This window comes from Scyliorhinus torazame, chromosome 11 (assembly GCF_047496885.1).
Source record: "Scyliorhinus torazame isolate Kashiwa2021f chromosome 11, sScyTor2.1, whole genome shotgun sequence".
Lineage (NCBI taxonomy): Eukaryota > Metazoa > Chordata > Chondrichthyes > Carcharhiniformes > Scyliorhinidae > Scyliorhinus > Scyliorhinus torazame.
In genome coordinates, this window is record NC_092717.1 from 134,233,211 (window position 1) to 134,251,500 (window position 18,290).

Sequence of the window (18,290 nt, forward strand, 5' to 3'; positions counted from 1 at the left end):
CCTTACGGGCCCTATGACTACATCTCGGTGTTCCCCCAGACGGTACAGCAGAATTTATACCTGCCCTGTGATTGGGGACCCCTTTGGCGGCCGTTGCCTGGGGCGGCCTGGCCTGGATGGGCCAGGCTGCACCTCGGGCAATTGGGATGGAATGATGCCACCCTGTTCTGCCCACTGCCCACTAGATGCACCAGGGACGGTAGGGGGGGAGTCTGAGGTGGCGCAGCGTTCCGGCACCCCCCTGCAGGGCCCCAGCACCTCCCCCTCCCTCAGGGTGCCCGGTGGCCCCTGGGCTCTCCATGGGATGGGAGTGCGAGCGGATCCAGCAACCGGGGCACCACCATTAGCTGGCGCTGCCAGTCCTGGAGGCCCGCGCTGGTATCGACCAGGGTCTGGACGTTCGCAGCCATGGAGCTCAGGGAGTTCGCCATCCCTGTCTGGCTCTGTACAACACCGTCCATCACCCGGGCAATGGCGCTGATGCTCTCAGCGATGGTCTGCTGGGACTGGACCATGGACTGCTGAGACCGCGCCAGGTTGTTGAGCGCCTCTGCCTGTGAGACGGCTGCCCTGTCCTGGGCCGCGGAGGATGTGTGCACAGATAGCCCCAGACCCTGCAAACTCAGTCCCATGCCCGACACCATCGCCACCATTGTCTCCACCGCGGACGCCACCCATGCGGTGTTGGCCTGTGTGGCACTCATGACCGGCACCATTTCATGCTCCTGGATGCGGATGCACTCCTGCACTTGCGTCTGCAGGTGCTGGAAACTGGCCGTCACACTATCACGCCCCTGGGTCCGTGACTGCAACGGGTCTATGTGTGGGTGGGGGAACTCCAGGAACCCGGGACCCGTCTGGGCGGCAGGTGTTTGCCGGGGCTGGGCTGCTCTCCGACCATTCGGCCCATTGGCTGCTCCTACCTCCACCTGCTATACCGGATCGGCTGTGTGGTGCGCACCAGTTAGTGTCCCAGAAGCCTCATCACTAAAATGGCCAACCGAGGTGAGAGTATCTGCGGTGACGGAGGGTGCAGGGGACAGCTGTGACGCAACCTCGGTGTCTTCATCGGACCTGGGGTCGGGGGTCCCCTGGGGTGCCATGTCCCGTATGTTTGTCCCCTCCGTGGTGGTGTTGTGTTCTTTCATGTCTGTCTGTCCCCTGTGTGCTTGTGTCCTGTGTCGTCGTGTCGTGCCTGTCTGTCCCCTGTGTGCTGGTGTCCTGTATCATTGTGCCATGTCTGTCCGTCCCCTGTGTGCCTGGGTTGTCTTGCCGTGCCTGTCTGTGCCCTGTGTGCTTGTGTCCTGTGTTGTGTCGTGCCTGTCTGTCCCCCGTGTGCCTGTGTCCTGTGTTATCGTGCCATGCCTGTCTGTACCCTGTGTGCTTGTGCCCTGTGTCGTCTTGTTGTGTCTGTCTGTCCCCTGTGTGCCTGTGTCCTGTGTTACCGTGCCATGCCTGTCTGTCCCCTGTGTGCTGGTGTCCTGTGTCGTCGTGTAGTGCCTGTCTGTCCCCTGTGTGCTGGTGTCCTGTGTCGTCGTGTAGTGCCTGTCTGTCCCCTGTGTGCTGGTGTCCTGTGTCGTCGTGTCGTGTCTGTCTGTCCCCTGTGTGCTGGTGTCCTGTGTCGTCGTGTCGTGTCTGTCTGTCCCCTGTGTGCTGGTGTCCTGTGTCGTCGTGTCGTGTCTGTCTGTCCCCTGTGTGCTGGTGTCCTGTGTCGTCGTGTCGTGTCTGTCTGTCCCCTGTGTGCTGGTGTCCTGTGTCGTCGTGTCATCACTGGACTGGGCCGGAGGGCTGTTGTTGGAGCTGCCCACCCCATTGCTGCTAGAGTCCCTGCGGGCTGGCCACCCAGGAGCTGGCCGGGGGCGGTGTCTGTCAGGTGCGTCCGATTGATCAGCGTCGGCTGGGCAACCAGGCGCTGGCCAGGGGCTGTGTCTGTCAGGTGCCCCGGGTCGGTCACCGTGTGGCCCTGCGACACACAATACACCATCATGGTTAGGCAGGTGAGGGGGGTGTGGGTCGCGGTACGGGGTGAGGGGGGATTGCTGAGGGAACAGTGCTGAAGGGAAACGGCTGGGGCTAGTGTGCTGAGGGAGAAGGGCTGAGGGGCGAGTGCTGAGGGGAGAGTGGGGAAAGGGGCCAGGCAGGGGGGGGATCTCACTTGGTGGCACGCCCCCGATCTCAGCATGGGCAATCTCCCGGTCCTCGGGTGCACCAGCTATGTCCAGTGCCCTCTGCTCGTGCACGGTGAGGGGCCGCAAGTCAGGTTCACCCCCTCCAGTTCGGGCACGCTTTCGCTGGTTATGGCCGCTCTCCTGTTGGTGGGGGGGTGCTGGGGGGGGGGGGGGGAGATGAGAGCATTGTTAGGCGGTCCGATGCCTGCAGTTGGATCTATGTTGGCATGGGTGCACATGTTGGTGGTAGGGGGGTTGGTGCCATGGGCACATTGCTGGGTACTCACCCTGGCTGCCCTCAGTAGGTCGTTGAGCTTTTTGTGCTAAGTCAGTGCTGAGTGTCAACGCGATGGCACTGACGGCCACGCCCACCTCCCTCAATAGACGCCGGGCCACGTTGGGTGGGACCCTCTGGCCGGGTCCAGGGTACAGACGCCCTCTCCTCTCCTCGAGGGCGTCCAGGAGCGTCTCCAGGTCGTGGTTGGTGAACCGGGGCGCTGCTCGGCGTGGCGCCATGTTGCTCCATCGGCAGCCTGTGCGCTCTCGTCGCCTTATGTGCGATGCAACGCCGCGTCAATTGCGTGGCGCCGCATCTCCGCCGCTGCTCCGAGGCCGCACCCCTGCTGGCCCTCTTGTACGGTGCAGAATGGGATCCCGGAATGGGCGCCGACCGCGGAGTGAAATACTCCCGTTTCTGCCATCAGAGCGGAAAATCGCGCCCCAAATCTTCCGGCCCCGACCTCATTAATTATGTACTCGGATATTTCATCCTGCATTCAGTGGTGGGGAAGGCCTGAATGACGCACAATCTGCCGAGGTGTCTGGACGCCATATTGAAAGGGTGCCCAATATCACTGACCAACTATTGAAGAAGGTGGACCTACTGAAAATGAAGATAAATCTCTCGGAGCACACTGAGGCCGGAAGATGGACCTCCTGAGAATGAATATGGATCTCCAGGAACATCCGAGACTGGAAGATGGACCATCCCCTGGACATCTTCATCTGCAGATGATCCCCCGACCCACCGCTCTGATAATCCGGGGTCCAGGGTTGCAGGCAGCCACCATCCTGAACTCTGGAGGCACCCCCAGGCATTTGTTCCGATGAGTTCCAACATCTGCACGCCACGTTGTTCCCAACGTATTTCATTCTGGCATGTTTTCCCATTCTCATTCCCATTCCCATTCCCAATCTAGCATGGGGGAGTCAATCCCATTTCCATTCCCAATCTAGCATGGGGGAGTCGGGCCTTCAAATGAAGTTCATGCCGGCCGCTGGAGTTTTCCGACCCACCATGGCAGGCGCCAGCCATCTGTAAATTCACACCCACATGAAACATATTTCTGGGCCTCCTGTCATATTCTCCCACTGTGCCCGCCATCAAACACACCGGTGGGGACCTGGGAGAACTTCGCCCTCAGAATTATGCTCTCTTCAGGAAAAAGTAAAAGGAGTAATCTGCTATTTTAAGAGCGGATGTCTCTTATACAAAACAGTATAAAAATGTGAAACTATACAATTCCTCAAATCTAACATTCCTAACCTTAGGCACGGTTTTTGGAGAGAAATCGTGCAGAGCGGAGGTGAGCTGCTTCACTAGAGTAAAATGGGGGCAGTTGGGATGAAGATTCACATTTGTTATTCTATAATCGCTCATGGTTAAATAGTGCGCAGAGGAGAGAGCTTAATTTAACAGCCCTGATTTATGCTGTCACTACACATACCCACTTACAGAAAGGTGTTTTTGATTTTTGACTTCCCACTTTCTAAGTGGCGGCATATCATTCAGTTTGGAGTAGTCCAACCCATTATTAATAACCCCACAGCCAGCAAACCCGAGATAAGGTAAAATAAGAGGGTTGGTTGATTTTAAACATAACCAAAATGGAGGAAGGGATTTTCCAACTTCTGCCTTTTGCACATAATAAGAGAAAAAAAGAGGTTCAGAGCAAGACCATGATGTAAGAGTGACTGTTTCACGGAATCCAAAGTTCAATGGTGTATTCGTTCAGAGGTTGGCGGACGGAAACTGTTGCAGGGTGATCCGTCTTTCCAAAAGCGATGAACAAGATGCCAGCTTACTTCTAGGCAGGCTGAAATCAAGATATGTAACACTTCTTGATCGCTTTTCTTGAACTTCTATTTTAACTACTTTTTGTGGGTGTAAATTCCACATGATTTATAAGTAATAGGCATTCATCAGTGCTCACAATGATTTGCTATGTACTAATCTGTTGGAAATGGATTTATTGCCGAATGGTAATCCAACGAGTGAAGTCAAACACATGTCAGCGTTAGTGCACAATATATTAATGTTCAATATATTTTCCCTCTTATTATGTTAGGTGTCCAACACCTGGTTGCGATGGCTCTGGTCATGTGACTGGAAATTATGCTTCACACAGAAGGTAAATATGGTAACATCCTGAAAGACAGAAGGGCTTTGTTAATAAACATCGAATGTTCCATGTGAGTGAACAAACCATTTTATTTTGCAGCCTCTCGGGATGTCCACGTGCAAAAAAAGGTGGAATTAAGTTAACATCCAGTAAGGATGATAAAGAAGAACCTGAGCTAGTCAGGTAGGATGAAACACACCAGTCCATTATTAAGAAATGTTGTCAGTTGATAATGGCTAAGACCAGTTGCCATTCTCTGCTTCCCCGCTGTTAGCCATCGCACACTAACCACAGGAAAATGGCAGGAAAATGCAAATTAATAATCAACGTGCTGATGCATGCAATTAACCGGCTGAAAGTCTGAATTCTCGCCCCCACACCACCGTGATGCTCCGAACCCCCACAGTAGGAAATCCATCGGGTGGGCTTTGACATGAGATTGGACAAGCAAAGCCCTGTAGTTGTGGAGCCCGAGGAGGTGTCAAGGGGATCAGGGCACTGATAATGTGCCCCTCTGCTGCTGCCAGAGGGAGGGTCCCCCAAGTGTCCCGGGGGGTGGGTGGGTGAGGGCTGTAGATGAGGGCCTGACCCCAGAACCGACCTCTGGGCAACCTGAAGATCACTCTTGGTATTGTGATCTCAGGCAACCCTCTGCTGAACAGCTTTCATGTGATCTGAGTTTTTAAACTGCAAAGTGGCCTCCTCAGCCTAAACTGCTCTACCAGACCGTTGAAGTTTAGTCCAGGCAGTCGAGTGAAGAATCAGTGCAGAAACATTTTCCCTTTCCTAACATATTCTACCTCAGATAAATGCCTTTGAAACCATAGCTGTTATAAGTTTTAGAGGCTTCTTTGAAAGTCCATAACACTTGAAAAGGCTTCAAATACCCTGAAAGCATTTTAAATCCAACACTTCCATTGTATTTCACTGATCTTTCATTAGCATGAAATTGACAGTTTCATGGCTCAGACACTTGGTAGATTGTTTATTTTTCTTCCCTTTATGGTTGAATGCATCTTGGGTACCCTGCTTTGATGCTAACCACAATGCATATAACACTCTTGTTGCTCCTCACCACATCAAGGCACCTAAGTGCTTTCTTGTGTCAGAAAAGAGAAGAGAAAGAACTTAATAAACCCCTCACCCACAGCCCAACCCCCAGGACCCTTGGGAAACCCCCTCTGCCGCCCGGCGGCAACAGAGGGGCACATTATCAATGGCCTAACCCTCTTGACCCCCCTTGAGCTCCACTGTGCCAGGCACAGGTGTCACTGCCTGGGTGTAGATGCCATGGTTCCAGGGAACAGTGCACCATTGACAATGCCAGGGGGCGGGGACTGAAGGGGGTGGTTGATGGGAAGTTGGGTGGGAGGGGGCTCAGGTCACCCTCATGCATGCATGGTGTGGAGCGGTGACCCGTTTTTCCCAAGATGGGGGGGGAGAGAAGATGCCCTCCCTTGATATGGGTTTGGGGGTACGCTCCTTGTCATCAGGGGTGTCAGGATTTGCAGTGTCGGGGAGAGGCTGGTCTGCTGTCAGACTTTGGGATTGGCCCACCCGTTCAATATGGCAGATCAATTCTGGGATTTTGAGGGAATCTGGTGTGCTCTCCATCAGGCATGTGAAAGGATTGTGACTCGCACCTGGACGCCATTGCTAGTGTCAGCGGAAACCAGTCCCAAATTCCCCACTGGCGGGAGCACGTAGGGCTGGATTCTCCATTGGCGGGATCCTCCACTTCACCGACAGCGCACCTATGCCCGTCTATCTCCCAGTGGCGTGTGGGTGCCCACAATGGGAAACCCCATTGGCCGGCTGCCGGGACGGATGATCCCGCTACTGGCGGGGGCAGGCCGTAGCGGAAAACGGGTGCGACGGGACGGAGAATCCCACCTGAAGTCTCCCGAATAGAGAATCCCAGCCAATGTTTCAGATGAATAATTAAACTGACACCTTTTCCACCTGTTTAGGTAGATGTAAAAGATCTCTTGGCATTATTTGAAGAAGAGCAGGGAATATTTTCCATGTCAATATTTATCACGCAAAAAAGAAAATTATCTGCTCATTGTTGTATTGTTTCTGCCTAATCGGAAGTTGCAGTTCTGTTCTGTCAGTTTGTATTGGGCTTCACCGGAACATTTTTAGCAGGCCGAGGACAGAAATGTGAGCATAAGAGCAAATGGTGAATTGAAATGGCAAGCGGCAGGAAGGTTGGGTTATGCTTATAGAAAGAGCAAAGGTCTTGTGCAAAACGGCCCCCCGTTCTGTACTTAGCCTCCCCAATGTAGAGGAGACCACATTGTGAGCAGTGAATGCAGTAGACTAAATTGAAAAAAGACAAGTGAATCATTGCTTCATTTGGAAGGAGTGTTTGAGCCGTGGACAGTGAGAAGGGAGGAGGTAAAGGGGCAGGCGTTACAGTTCCTACAACTCTACAGGAATGTGTAGTTGGAAGTGGGGGTGAGGTGCTGGGAGTGATAGAGTAGCAGATCAGGGTGTCACAGAGGGAACGTTTCCTATGGAATGCTGACAGGGAAGGTGAGGGGAAGATGTGCTTGGTGGTGGCATCATGTTGGAGTTGGAAGATATAGCAGAGGATGATCGGAGGTTGGTGAGGTAGAAATTGAGGGCAAGGGGAACCCTATCATGATTCTGGGAGGCTGAGGAATGGGTGAGAGCATAGACGGGGTAAATGGGTTGGACACAGTTGAGGACAATGACGACCACAATGCGGGGGGTGGGTTGGGGGGGTGGGGGGGGGGACCTCAGCTCAGGAAAAAAAACATGTCAGAAGCATCGTTGTGGAAGGTAGCGTTACCTTAACAGATGTGATGGAGATTGACAGTCTTTGGAAATGGAGACAGAGCAGTTAAAGAAAGGAAGGAAGGTGTCAGAGATGGAGAATGTGAAGGTGAGAGCAGGGTAAAAGCAAATGTGATTAATTTTTCCAGATCCAGACGAGAGCACAAAGCAGCACTAATACAGTCCTGATTATACAGGAAAAGAATTGTGGGAGGATGCCTGAGCAGGAATGGAACAAGGAGTGTCCCACATGCCCCACAAAAGGACAGACAAACTGAGGCCCATGCGGGTAACAATAGGCACACCTTTTATTTGGCGGAAGTGAGACAAGTTACAAGAGAAATTATACAAGAGAATAGGTTCAGTCAGGTAGAGGAGGGTAGTGGTGGATGGCGATGGTTCGGGCTTCCGTTCAAGGAAGAAGCAGAGAGCTTCTGTCTTTGTGGAGGTATGGAGGTGTAGAGAGATTGGAGGTCCATTGTGAAGGGCAGGCAGTTAGAGCCAGGGAACTGGAAATGGTTGAAATGACATAGGGTGTCAGAAGAATTATGAATGTAGGTCTGAAGGATAAGGTAAAAGAAAATAGAGTCAAGATAGGGAGAGTAAGTTGTAGGGCAGGAATGGGATTAAACAATGGGTCTACCTGGGCATTCCTGTTTGTGGACTTTTGGAAAGAGGTTGAAGTGGCCTGTGTGGGGTTGGGGGATTATGAGGTTGGAAACTATGAAGATCTCCAGAAGACGTGAGATCAGTAACAATCCTGGAAACAATAGTTTGATATTCGGTGGTGGGGGCACGATCCAGGGGGAGGTCAGGAAAATAATTTGAGAGTTGGCGCTCAGCCTCTGCAAAATAGAAGTCGATACATCAGACAACAGCACCACTTTTGTCAGATTTAGTTGTGGATTCCTGGGACATTGTGACCCATTCTGGAGGTTACGGGCCTTTACTGGTGAAACAGATGATCCCTGAACAGAGCCAGGACCAAAATCTTCAGTTTGTGCTATGGGGAGGATTTAAACTAAATTGGTGGGGTGATGGAAACCAGGTTGTAACTTGAGAAAGAAGTGACAAGATTCACCAGGGATTTGGGAGAAATACATAACACTGGAGTAAGGAATAGTCAGGTCTTACAAGGGGTCAGATTAAAAGGTAATAAAATAAAGTCAAAATTAGGTTTACAGTGCATGCATGCCAACGCATAAAACTGCAGACAAAAATTACCACATGGGAATGTGATGTTATGGCAATAACGCAGAAAATAAATTACAATCAAACAAGAGCCAGATTGTTTATTAAATATTCCTGGGTGCAAGGACTGGAATTTTCCCATTGGAGGTGAGGAGCAGGAGTCAGGATTAATCCCAATAGCTGTGCTGGCAAGTAGAATTTTTAATCTCTTGAAGGGTGGGACAGCTGAAATTGAGCCTGCTGCCTCTGACAGAGACAGCAGTGGGCAGATGCCAAAGCTGCCATGTTAGAAAGCCCACATCTGGGGCGTCATTCTCCGACCCCCCGCCGGGTCGGAGAATGGCCGTTGGCCGCCGTGAATCCCGCCCCCGCCCCCGCCGAAGTCTCCGCTCCCGGAGATTGGGCGGGGGCGGGAATCCGGCCGCGCCGGTTGGCGGGACCCCCCGCTGGATTCTCCGGCCCGGATGGGCCGAAGTCCCGCCCAGGAATTGACTGTCCCGCCGACGTAAATCAAACCTGGTATTTACCGGCGGGACCAGGCGGCGTGGGCGGGCTCCGGGGTCCTGGGGGGGGGCGCGGGGCGATCTGACCCCGGGGGGTGCCCCCATGGTGGCCTGGCCCACGATCGGGGCCCACCGATCCGCGGGCGGGCCTGTGCCGTGGGGGCACTCTTTCCCTTCCGCCTCCGCTACGGCCTCCACCATGGCGGAGGCGGAAGAGACTCTCCCCACTGCGCATGCGCGGGAAACTGACAGCGGCCGCTGACGCTCCCGCGCATGCGCTGGGAAACTGACAGCGGCCGCTGACGCTCCCGCGTCATTTCCGCGCCAGCTGGCGGGGAAACAAACGCCATTTCCGCCAGCTGGCGGGGCGGAAATCCCTCCGGCGTCGGCCTAGCCCCTCAATGTTGGGGCTAGGCCGCCAAAGATGCGGAGCCTTCCGCACCTTTGGGCCGGCGCGATGCCCGTCTGATTGGTGCCGGCTTTGGCGCCAGTCGGCGGACATCCCGCCGTTGGGGGAGAATTTCGCCCCTGTTCCCGGAAACAATGGACCAGTCAATCATCCCGACCCCCTCACTCCCCTTCACCCCACCACCCCTACTCCCAGTTCGACCCCCTAATTCCCTTACTTCTTCACCCTCCTAGCCCCTCACCTCTTAGCCCCCAAAACCCCTTCATGCCTATCCTGCTTGCCCTAGCCCTTCACACGTAGCCCCTCTTCATATCCCTTAACCCTTACCCCACATCCCTTCTATACCCCTATCCCTTCACACCTCCTCTGCTCGTTACCCCAACTCCCTCATATCCACCATCCTAAACCCCTTCCTCTTAATCTTCTTCAACATTCTACCCACTTTGCACGCAGCCCCTGTCATTCTCCCTTCCCTACCACCATGTCCTTCAGCCCCCTACTCCCTGTAACTCACACACTCATTATACACTTTATAAACAGAATTCATATGCCCTATAATAACACTGAAAAGCTTGCACATCTCTAAAAATGAAGAAACATCACTTGAATGGTAATTGAGATAATATTGTTCTCTTCAGAAGCTTGGAAATCTGTCAAAGCCATCAAACTCACATTTCCTGGGATAGCTGAATAAACAAACTTTGCACGACAGAATCCATGAGTGCTTTTGGAGGCAGCCTTCAAACAGCCAAACAAATAACTGTGCTGATCTGGAAAGATGAATGGAAGCTCACACATCTGTCAGTAAAGTTAAAGCCCATGAGATAAAAAGGGCAATGTCAGTATGAATATTAGTTTGGCTGTTTGACAGAAAGCAAATAGTCATGATGATAAGTTATTTTTCAGACTGCAAGAAGGTAGTGGTGGATATGTGGCAGATTAAATTTAGTGTCAAGAAGTGTGACATAATGCATTTTGGTGGGAAGAACTGGGAGAACAAAGGGTGAACTTCTGAAAGTGGTATAGGGACCAAGACATTACTTGTACATACATTGTTGAAGGAAACAGGGCAGATTGAGGGCTGGTCATTGACTTCAGGAAGCAAAGTACTGTACACACCCCTGTCAGCATCAACGGGGCCGAGGTGGAGATGGTTAGCAGTTTCAAATTCCTAGGGGTGCACATCTCCAAAAATCTGTCCTGGTCCACCCACGTCGACGCTACCACCAAGAAAGCACAACAGCGCCTATACTTCCTCAGGAAACTAAGGAAATTCGGCATGTCCACATTAACCCTCACCAACTTTTACAGATGCACCATAGAAAACATCCTGTCTGGCTGCATCACAGCCTGGTATGGCAACTGCTCAGCCCAGGACCGCAAGAAACTTCAGAGAGTCACTTCAGAGAACACCGCCCAGTCCATCACACGAACCTGCCTCCCATCCATTGACTCTATCTACACCTCCCGCTGCCTGGGGAAAGCGGGCAGCATAATCATAGGTCCCTCTCACCCAGCTTACTCACTCTTCCAACTTCTTCCATCGGGCAGGAGATACAGAAGTCTGAGAACACGCACGAACAGACTCAAAAACAGCTTCTTCCCCACTGTCACCAGACTCCTAAATGACCCTCTTATGGACTGACCTCATTCTTCATCCGATGCCAGTGCTTATGTAGTTACATTGTATATGTTGTGTTGCCCTATTATGTATTTTCTTTTCTTCCCATTTCTTCCCATGTACTTAATGATCTGTTGAGCTGCTCGCAGAAAAATACTTTTCACTGTACCTCGGTACACGTGACAATAAACAAATCCAATCCAATCCAAAATCATGCAAAATCCTAGGCTGCATAAGTAGTGGCATAGAGTATGAAAGGAAGAAAGTTCTGATGGGTGTGTAAAAAAACAATGGTTGTGCCTCGACTGGAGTATTTGGTACAATAGTGCGCACGATAGTTTAGGAAAGAATACTTTAGAAAGAGTGCAGGAAAGATTCATGAAAATAATTCCAAGAATGAGGGACTTCAGTTACAATGGATAGATTGGAGAAGTTCGAGTTGTTTTCCTTAGAGATTTCAAAATAATGAGGGCTCTACACAAAGTAGCTAGAGAGAAGCTGTTCCAATTGTTGGAAGGATCAGGAACCAAAGGAAGATGATATAATATGAATGGCCAAAGAATCAATGGCGAGGTGAAGTAAATCTTTTTTATGTGGCGACTGGTTAAGATCTGGAATGCACTGGCTGAGAGTGTGATGGAGTCAGATTGTGGCTTTCAAGAGGAAAGTGGCTCAGTATCCAAAGGGATACAATTTGCAGAGTTGTGGTGATAGGGCTGGGAATTGGTACTAGCTCTGTTCTGCACTTGCAGAGAGTGGTATGGACATGGCAAACTGAGCAGTCCTTTGGTACTGTAACCATTCTGTGATTCTATTATTGTATAATAACTTTTTTCTACTTGTGGCCTGATGCCATGGTCAATAGATAAGGTGAGTTATGCATTGTTGCTGTCTTTTTAAGGTGCCCAGTGATAGGTTGCGATGGGCAAGGTCATATATCTGGCAAGTACTCATCACATCGCAGTGCATCAGGTTGTCCTTTAGCTGCAAAGAGACAAAAGGAGGCTTCTCTGAATGGATCCCAATTCCCATGGAAATCTGGCAAAGCTGAAGGTACAACTTGTCCTACACCAGGCTGTGATGGATCTGGTCATATTAATGGCAGTTTTGTCACTCACAGAAGGTTAGTATGAAAGCATTCTTCTTGTTAGGCTTGTAATAAAAATATAGTTACTTGGTAGCCAAATTTGTAACGAATAGATTCGTACTGGATGACTTGTCCTGCATAATACTTCATACTTTGCTGTAAATTAATTTCATCCATCTGGATTAACTTTTAAAAGATGATTTTTATTCAAAATACTATAACATATGACCAAATTAAGAAATTTAGAAAAGTATTGGGTGGGATTCTCCACCCCACCATGCCCGTTTTCTGGTGTGGCACGCCCCCGCCGGCAGCAGGATCTTCTGTCTCAGCAGCCAGCTAATGGGGTTTCCCATTGTGGGCAACCCCATGCCGTCGGAAAACCTGCAGGCGTGAGTGCGCTGCCAGCAAAACGGAGGATCCCGCCTACGGAGAATCAAACCCATCACATTTGTTTCATATTAAGTGGTGAGTCAGAAAACAGAGCAGCTTAAAAGATCGTATAACAAGAGGCAAACAGTGTTGTGATCTGAGGTGGGATATATTTCCATATTGGTGCAGTTTCCCTGCAAACACTTAACATGCCAATATCCCTGTGCACTTTTTAAACCCATGCATTAACCCAATAACTCCAAATGCGTTTGCTGAAAAATGTAACCCCTTTTCGAATGAATTGAACGTAGTGCTCAGCTATTTGCAGAGCCATTCGAGCTGAATGCAGAATGATGGATTCTATTTGCGACACTCACTGGTGGTAAAATATACACAGAGAAAATATACAAGCAAAGAAAATATAATCAGAATATTAATTAACTAGCTGCACAGTGGTATATAGCCAGGATGGAGTGACTTTGAGTCTTCAACATTGACTCCAGACCCCATAAAGACTTATTTCATTACATGGACAAGGAAACGTTCTGCTGAATACCACCTAATGCCCTCCCGTAGCTGATGAATCAGTACTCCACCATGTTGAACGCTATATGGAAAAAGCACTAAAGGTAGCAAGAGGACAGAATTTGCTCTGGATGGGGGACTTCAATGTCCACCACGAAGGGTGGTTCGTAGAGTCACTACTGATCAAGCTGGCCAAGTCCTGAAGAACTTGACTGTAAAACTATGGTGAGAGAACCAGTATGAAGAAAAAGCCTACTTGACCTCACCCTCACCAGTTTGGTGTCACAAATGTGTTTATCCACGACAGTATTTAGTAGAACTAATCATTGCACAGTCTTTGTTTAGGTAATGGCTCTTCTTCACAGTGAGGATACCTTCCACTGTGTTGTGTGGCTACCACTGTGCTAAATGAGATGGATTCTGGACAGATCTGGTAGCTCAAAACTGGGCATTCATAAGGTGCTGTGGGTTATCAACATCAACAGTATTGTTCTCAACAACAGTCTGTAACCTTATGACCTGGAATATTGCTCACTCTACCATTATCATCAAGCCAGTGGGCCAAACATGGTTCAATGAGCATGTAGAACATGCCAGGAACAGCAACAGGCATACATAAAAAAATAAAGTCCTTCCCTGATGAAGATATGGCACAAAATGGCATGCATACTAAATCATAAGCAACATGAGATGGACAGACCTAAGCAATCGCACAACCAAAAGGATAAAATCAAAGCTCTGCAGACCTACCATATTAAGTTGTGAATTGGTGATCGACAACTAAATAACTAAAATGAGGAGGAAGTTCCATGATGTCATCATCTTCAAAGATGGCAGAGTCCAGCATGTTGGTGCAGAAAGTAAGGATGAAGTGTCTGCAACCATATTCAGTTGAAGATGCCAAGTGGATGGTCCATCTCAGCCTCCTGTTGGAGGTTGCCAACATCACAGACGTCAGCCGTCAGCCAATTTGATTTACTCCAAAAATTGGTGAGAAAATTGGACACAGCAAAGGCTATGGATCCCAATAACATCTGTGCTGTAAGTGGTGCTCCAGAACTAGTTATGCCGCTAGCCAAACTGTTCTCGTACTGGTACAACATTAGCATCTAGTCAGTGAGGAGTTATTTTGGCTCAGTAACTATCCTACCTCTGAACCAGAAGATTAGGGTTCAAATCCCACTCCAGGATTTGTTGATCATGGAAGCAGTGTTCATGACGTGGTTCACATCAGCCTGCTAATCCTTCCAACACCTCCCCACTATCCCACAAAGGAAGAAGAGTGCGTATGAAGATATAGAACACACAAACATTTGCACAACAAAGGGGAAAATTCTCCAGGTATGTCCCATCCACAGGAAAAGGACAGATCCAATCCAACCAATTACTGCCTCGTCAAAATACTTCCAGTCTTTAACAAATTAATGGAAAGGGTTATCATCAGTGCTATCAATAACATAGAACATACAGTGCAGAAGGAGGCCATTCGGCCCATCGAGTCTGCACCGACCCAAATTAAGATCTCACTTCCACCCTATCCCCGTAACCCAATAACCCTTCCTAACCGTTTCTGGACACTAAGGGCAATTTAGCATGGCCAATCCACCTAACCTGCACGTCTTTGGACTGTGGGAGGAAACCGGAGCATCCGAAGGAAACCCACGCACACAAAGAGAGAACATGCTGACTCCTCACAGACAGTGACCCATCGGGGAATCAAACCTGGGACCCTGGCTCTGTGAAGCCACAGTGCTATCCACTTGTGCTACCGTGCTGCCCATAACTTGCTGATTAATGCTGAGATTTGGTTCTGCAAGGATCACTTAGCTCCAGGCCTCATTTACAGACTTGTGCCAAACATGGGCAAAAGTGCTGAATTCCAGAGGTGATGTGCGAGTGACCTCCCTTAATATCAAGGCAACATTTGACCAAGTGCGGAATCGAGGAGCTCTAGTAAAATTGAAGTCAATTGAAATGAACCTGATTCCACTGACCAGAGGCATACCTAGTACAAAGGAAGATGGTTGTGGTTGTTGGTGTTCAATCATTTTCACCATAGGACATCACTGCAGGAGCTCCTTGGGGCAATGTCCTAGACTGAACCTGGTGCATCTTCACCACACAGACTACAACGCTTCAAGAAGGAATCTTACCACCACCTTCTCAAGAGCAATTAGGGACGGGCAACAAATGTTGTTCTTGTTAGCAATGTTCACATCCCATGAATGAAGAAAGAAAAAAAAGTGAAGTAATAATTATTTTTAAAATCAGGTCATGGACTGGATATAACATTTTCCAATTTTAAACATGTCTAATTTGGTTATATATAGTTCAAACGTATCCTTATTTAATTTTTCATCAGTCTAAGATTTAAGACTAGAAATGACAGCTGTCAATAGTAGCAGATGACTCTTTGAGGTGTTTCTGGAATATTCTGTTCATTTTCTTTTAAGTAAACAGTTTAATGTATTTTTCAAAACAGCAAATGGTCATTTCTAACTTTACATCACTCTAAATTGATTTTGGTTGAGATCATTGACACCCACAGCTGAAAGGCATGTGTCCCTTAATTGAAACTACAGCTTGATTCAATCTGCACCACCGTGCTCAGCATTTCAATATATATTTGTGCAGCTTCTTAAGTACTTGATAAATTTATTTCTTTGAAGTGAACGGAAAATGGTTTTTGTCATCCCGTTTTTGTGTTTCCAGTTTGTCAGGTTGTCCCCGGGCTTCCCTCGCACTAAAGAAAGGCAAACTGCCAGGTGATGAATTGATGACCATCAAGCTCAGGGCAAGTAGCGGTAAGAACAAATATTAATTCTGATCAGAAGACATATACCATCCAATTAAAATTAGTTGATTTGGCTTATTATCTCAGACACATAGCCCCTCCCATTCCTATCTAGCACTCCACGTTATCACTAGTTCTTTAAATAAATTACCTCTATCTTCCAACACCAGAACTTCATACGTATACTTTTATATTATAATTTTGACCAAATGCTTATTGAAATTAATGATGTTCTTTTACTGATCTCAGGAATACAAAGCTTCCCACAGTCCTTAATTCTCTGGGTTCTGTGTTTTACCTGACTCCTCCTCCTGTTTTCCCTTCCATGCCAACAGCACAATGGACTGTCACAGTTCAGAAAGCCGACCACCACCATCTCATCGCAATTAGGGATAGGCAATAAATGCTGACCTAGCCAGCAATGCCCACCTCCCAAGATAGTACGTAAAAACAAAAATCAATGAGTACCAATTGTGGTGATTGTGGTGTGCTACAATTCACTCATGTTGCTATGTACAACGTGCATGTTGCAGTTTGGAGTTATAGATCGTGATGATAGAGACTCCAATGTTCTTTCCATCACATCGCTGGCCAGCATTGTTCACCACTCTTACCACCTGCCATTGGCATATGTTGGAAGCATTTGCAGGTTGATGCTCAACCTGTTTGGCCACATAACGAATGCACCTTCTTTGGCCGTCAAAGGTGGGCTCAAACCCAGAATCAGTACCCATTGCACAACGAGATTTCCTTGATTGGTAAAGAGGGAAATGTAATACTACAGCAACAACTTACGCTTATATAGTGCTGTAAAAGCTGGAGAATATCCCAAGGCATGCCAAAGAAGCAGATAACAAGTCATTGCCAAGTCAAAGTGGGAGATACCAGGAGGGTGATTTAAAACTTGATCAATGAGTTGCGTGAAAAGAAGAAAGAAAGGTGAGGAAGCAGAGGATTTTGAAAAAACAGTCAACATCCAGGAAGGAGATTGTAAAACTACCCATTTGTCAGAAATGGCTCACCTCATCAAATGGTCAGTGGCACAGTCGAGTGGGGATTCATATATACCTGAACCTCTCAGTTTGTGGGTACATCATTGCTTATGAGTCTCATCAAATTAGGAATTGGGTAACAGTGGTAATGGGGAGTACTTGGAAATCCAAATCTTTTGTTACAGAAGAAAGTACGTAACTTTGGTTAGCATCTCAGCTCCCTTACAAATGGAACCCTTTGGGGGATTTTCAGGGGTTGGTGGGGGGAATTTGGCAGCTCCTCCTAGTCCTAACAGAGAAAGCATTCCTATATCTATGAAATCAGCACAGAACATTCAGTCTGCAGTACCTAAGTTAAACTTAACAAGTAGCATATTCTTTCAACGTTTGCATCATCTATGGATATATTGAGGCAGCACGGTGGTGCAGTATGTTAGCCCTGCTGCCTCACGGCACCGAGTTCCCAGGTTCGATCCCGGCTCTGGGTCACTGTCCATGTGGAGTTTGCATATTCTCCCCGTGTTTGCGTGGGTTTCGCCCCCACAACCCAAAGATGTGCAAGGTAGGTGGATTGAACACGCTAAATTGCCCCTTAATTGGAAAAAAATGAATTGGGTACACTAAATTTATTAAAACAAAAAGAAAAAAACATTTATGGATATATTTCACATCAATAAATGTCATGCCTTTACTTCCTATAGGAACTGAAAATGAGGAGGAAATCAATCACTTGGATGACGAGATTAAGGAGCTGAATGAATCAAACTTAAAAATTGAAGCAGATATGATAAAACTCCAGACACAGGTAATGTTAACCAGTACTGGAGCTGAACATAACACCAGAAACCATTTCATGCATTTTTGCCGAACATGTAGAAATGGTGTCTACGGAGAAGTGGATTTGCTACACAAGATTACCTGTTACTCTTACCCAAAACAATGCTGTGAACTTGGTTCCCTTATTTGAATGTTTGAATCTATTTCCCCATTTCGTGTTCCTAAATGTTAATCTTTATGGTTTAGCTGATACCCACATCAATGCACTCAACTTGACATACTAGCTAATTCTGTAGATTAATAAATGCAAGCGTCTTAGTGCTACATTGCAAGTAATAAATCAAAGCTGTATTTCTGTGAAATTTGTAAAACGCCCATTATGTAATTAAAGAAAAATTATTTCCAAATTTTTAGATTACTTCCATGGAGAGCAATTTGAAAACAATTGAGGAGGAGAATAAACTAATTGAGCAGCACAATGAGAGTTTGTTAAAGGAATTAGCTGGTCTGAGTCAGGCCCTTATTAACAGCCTCGCTGACATTCAACTCCCACAAATGGTAAGATATCAAATCAGTAACTGAAACTAAAACATTTTTGAACAGCATAACGACTATGAAAATGTGAATATTTATGACCCCTTAAAATC

The 18,290-nt window shown here is 48.1% G+C and overlaps 1 protein-coding gene across 5 annotated transcripts in view; it reads left to right on the forward strand.

Annotated features, from left to right (window-relative positions):
* Positions 1-18,290, forward strand: part of st18 (ST18 C2H2C-type zinc finger transcription factor) — a 575,669-nt gene that overhangs the window by 517,277 nt on the left and 40,102 nt on the right. For all 5 annotated transcript variants that reach the window (XM_072467783.1, XM_072467784.1, XM_072467782.1 and 2 more), the window contains 6 exons: positions 4,517-4,579; positions 4,670-4,753; positions 11,998-12,219; positions 15,793-15,884; positions 17,568-17,671; positions 18,058-18,201. In XM_072467783.1, the coding sequence (XP_072323884.1) occupies positions 4,517-4,579; positions 4,670-4,753; positions 11,998-12,219; positions 15,793-15,884; positions 17,568-17,671; positions 18,058-18,201 (709 nt within the window). The remainder of the gene's footprint in view (positions 1-4,516; positions 4,580-4,669; positions 4,754-11,997; positions 12,220-15,792; positions 15,885-17,567; positions 17,672-18,057; positions 18,202-18,290) is intronic.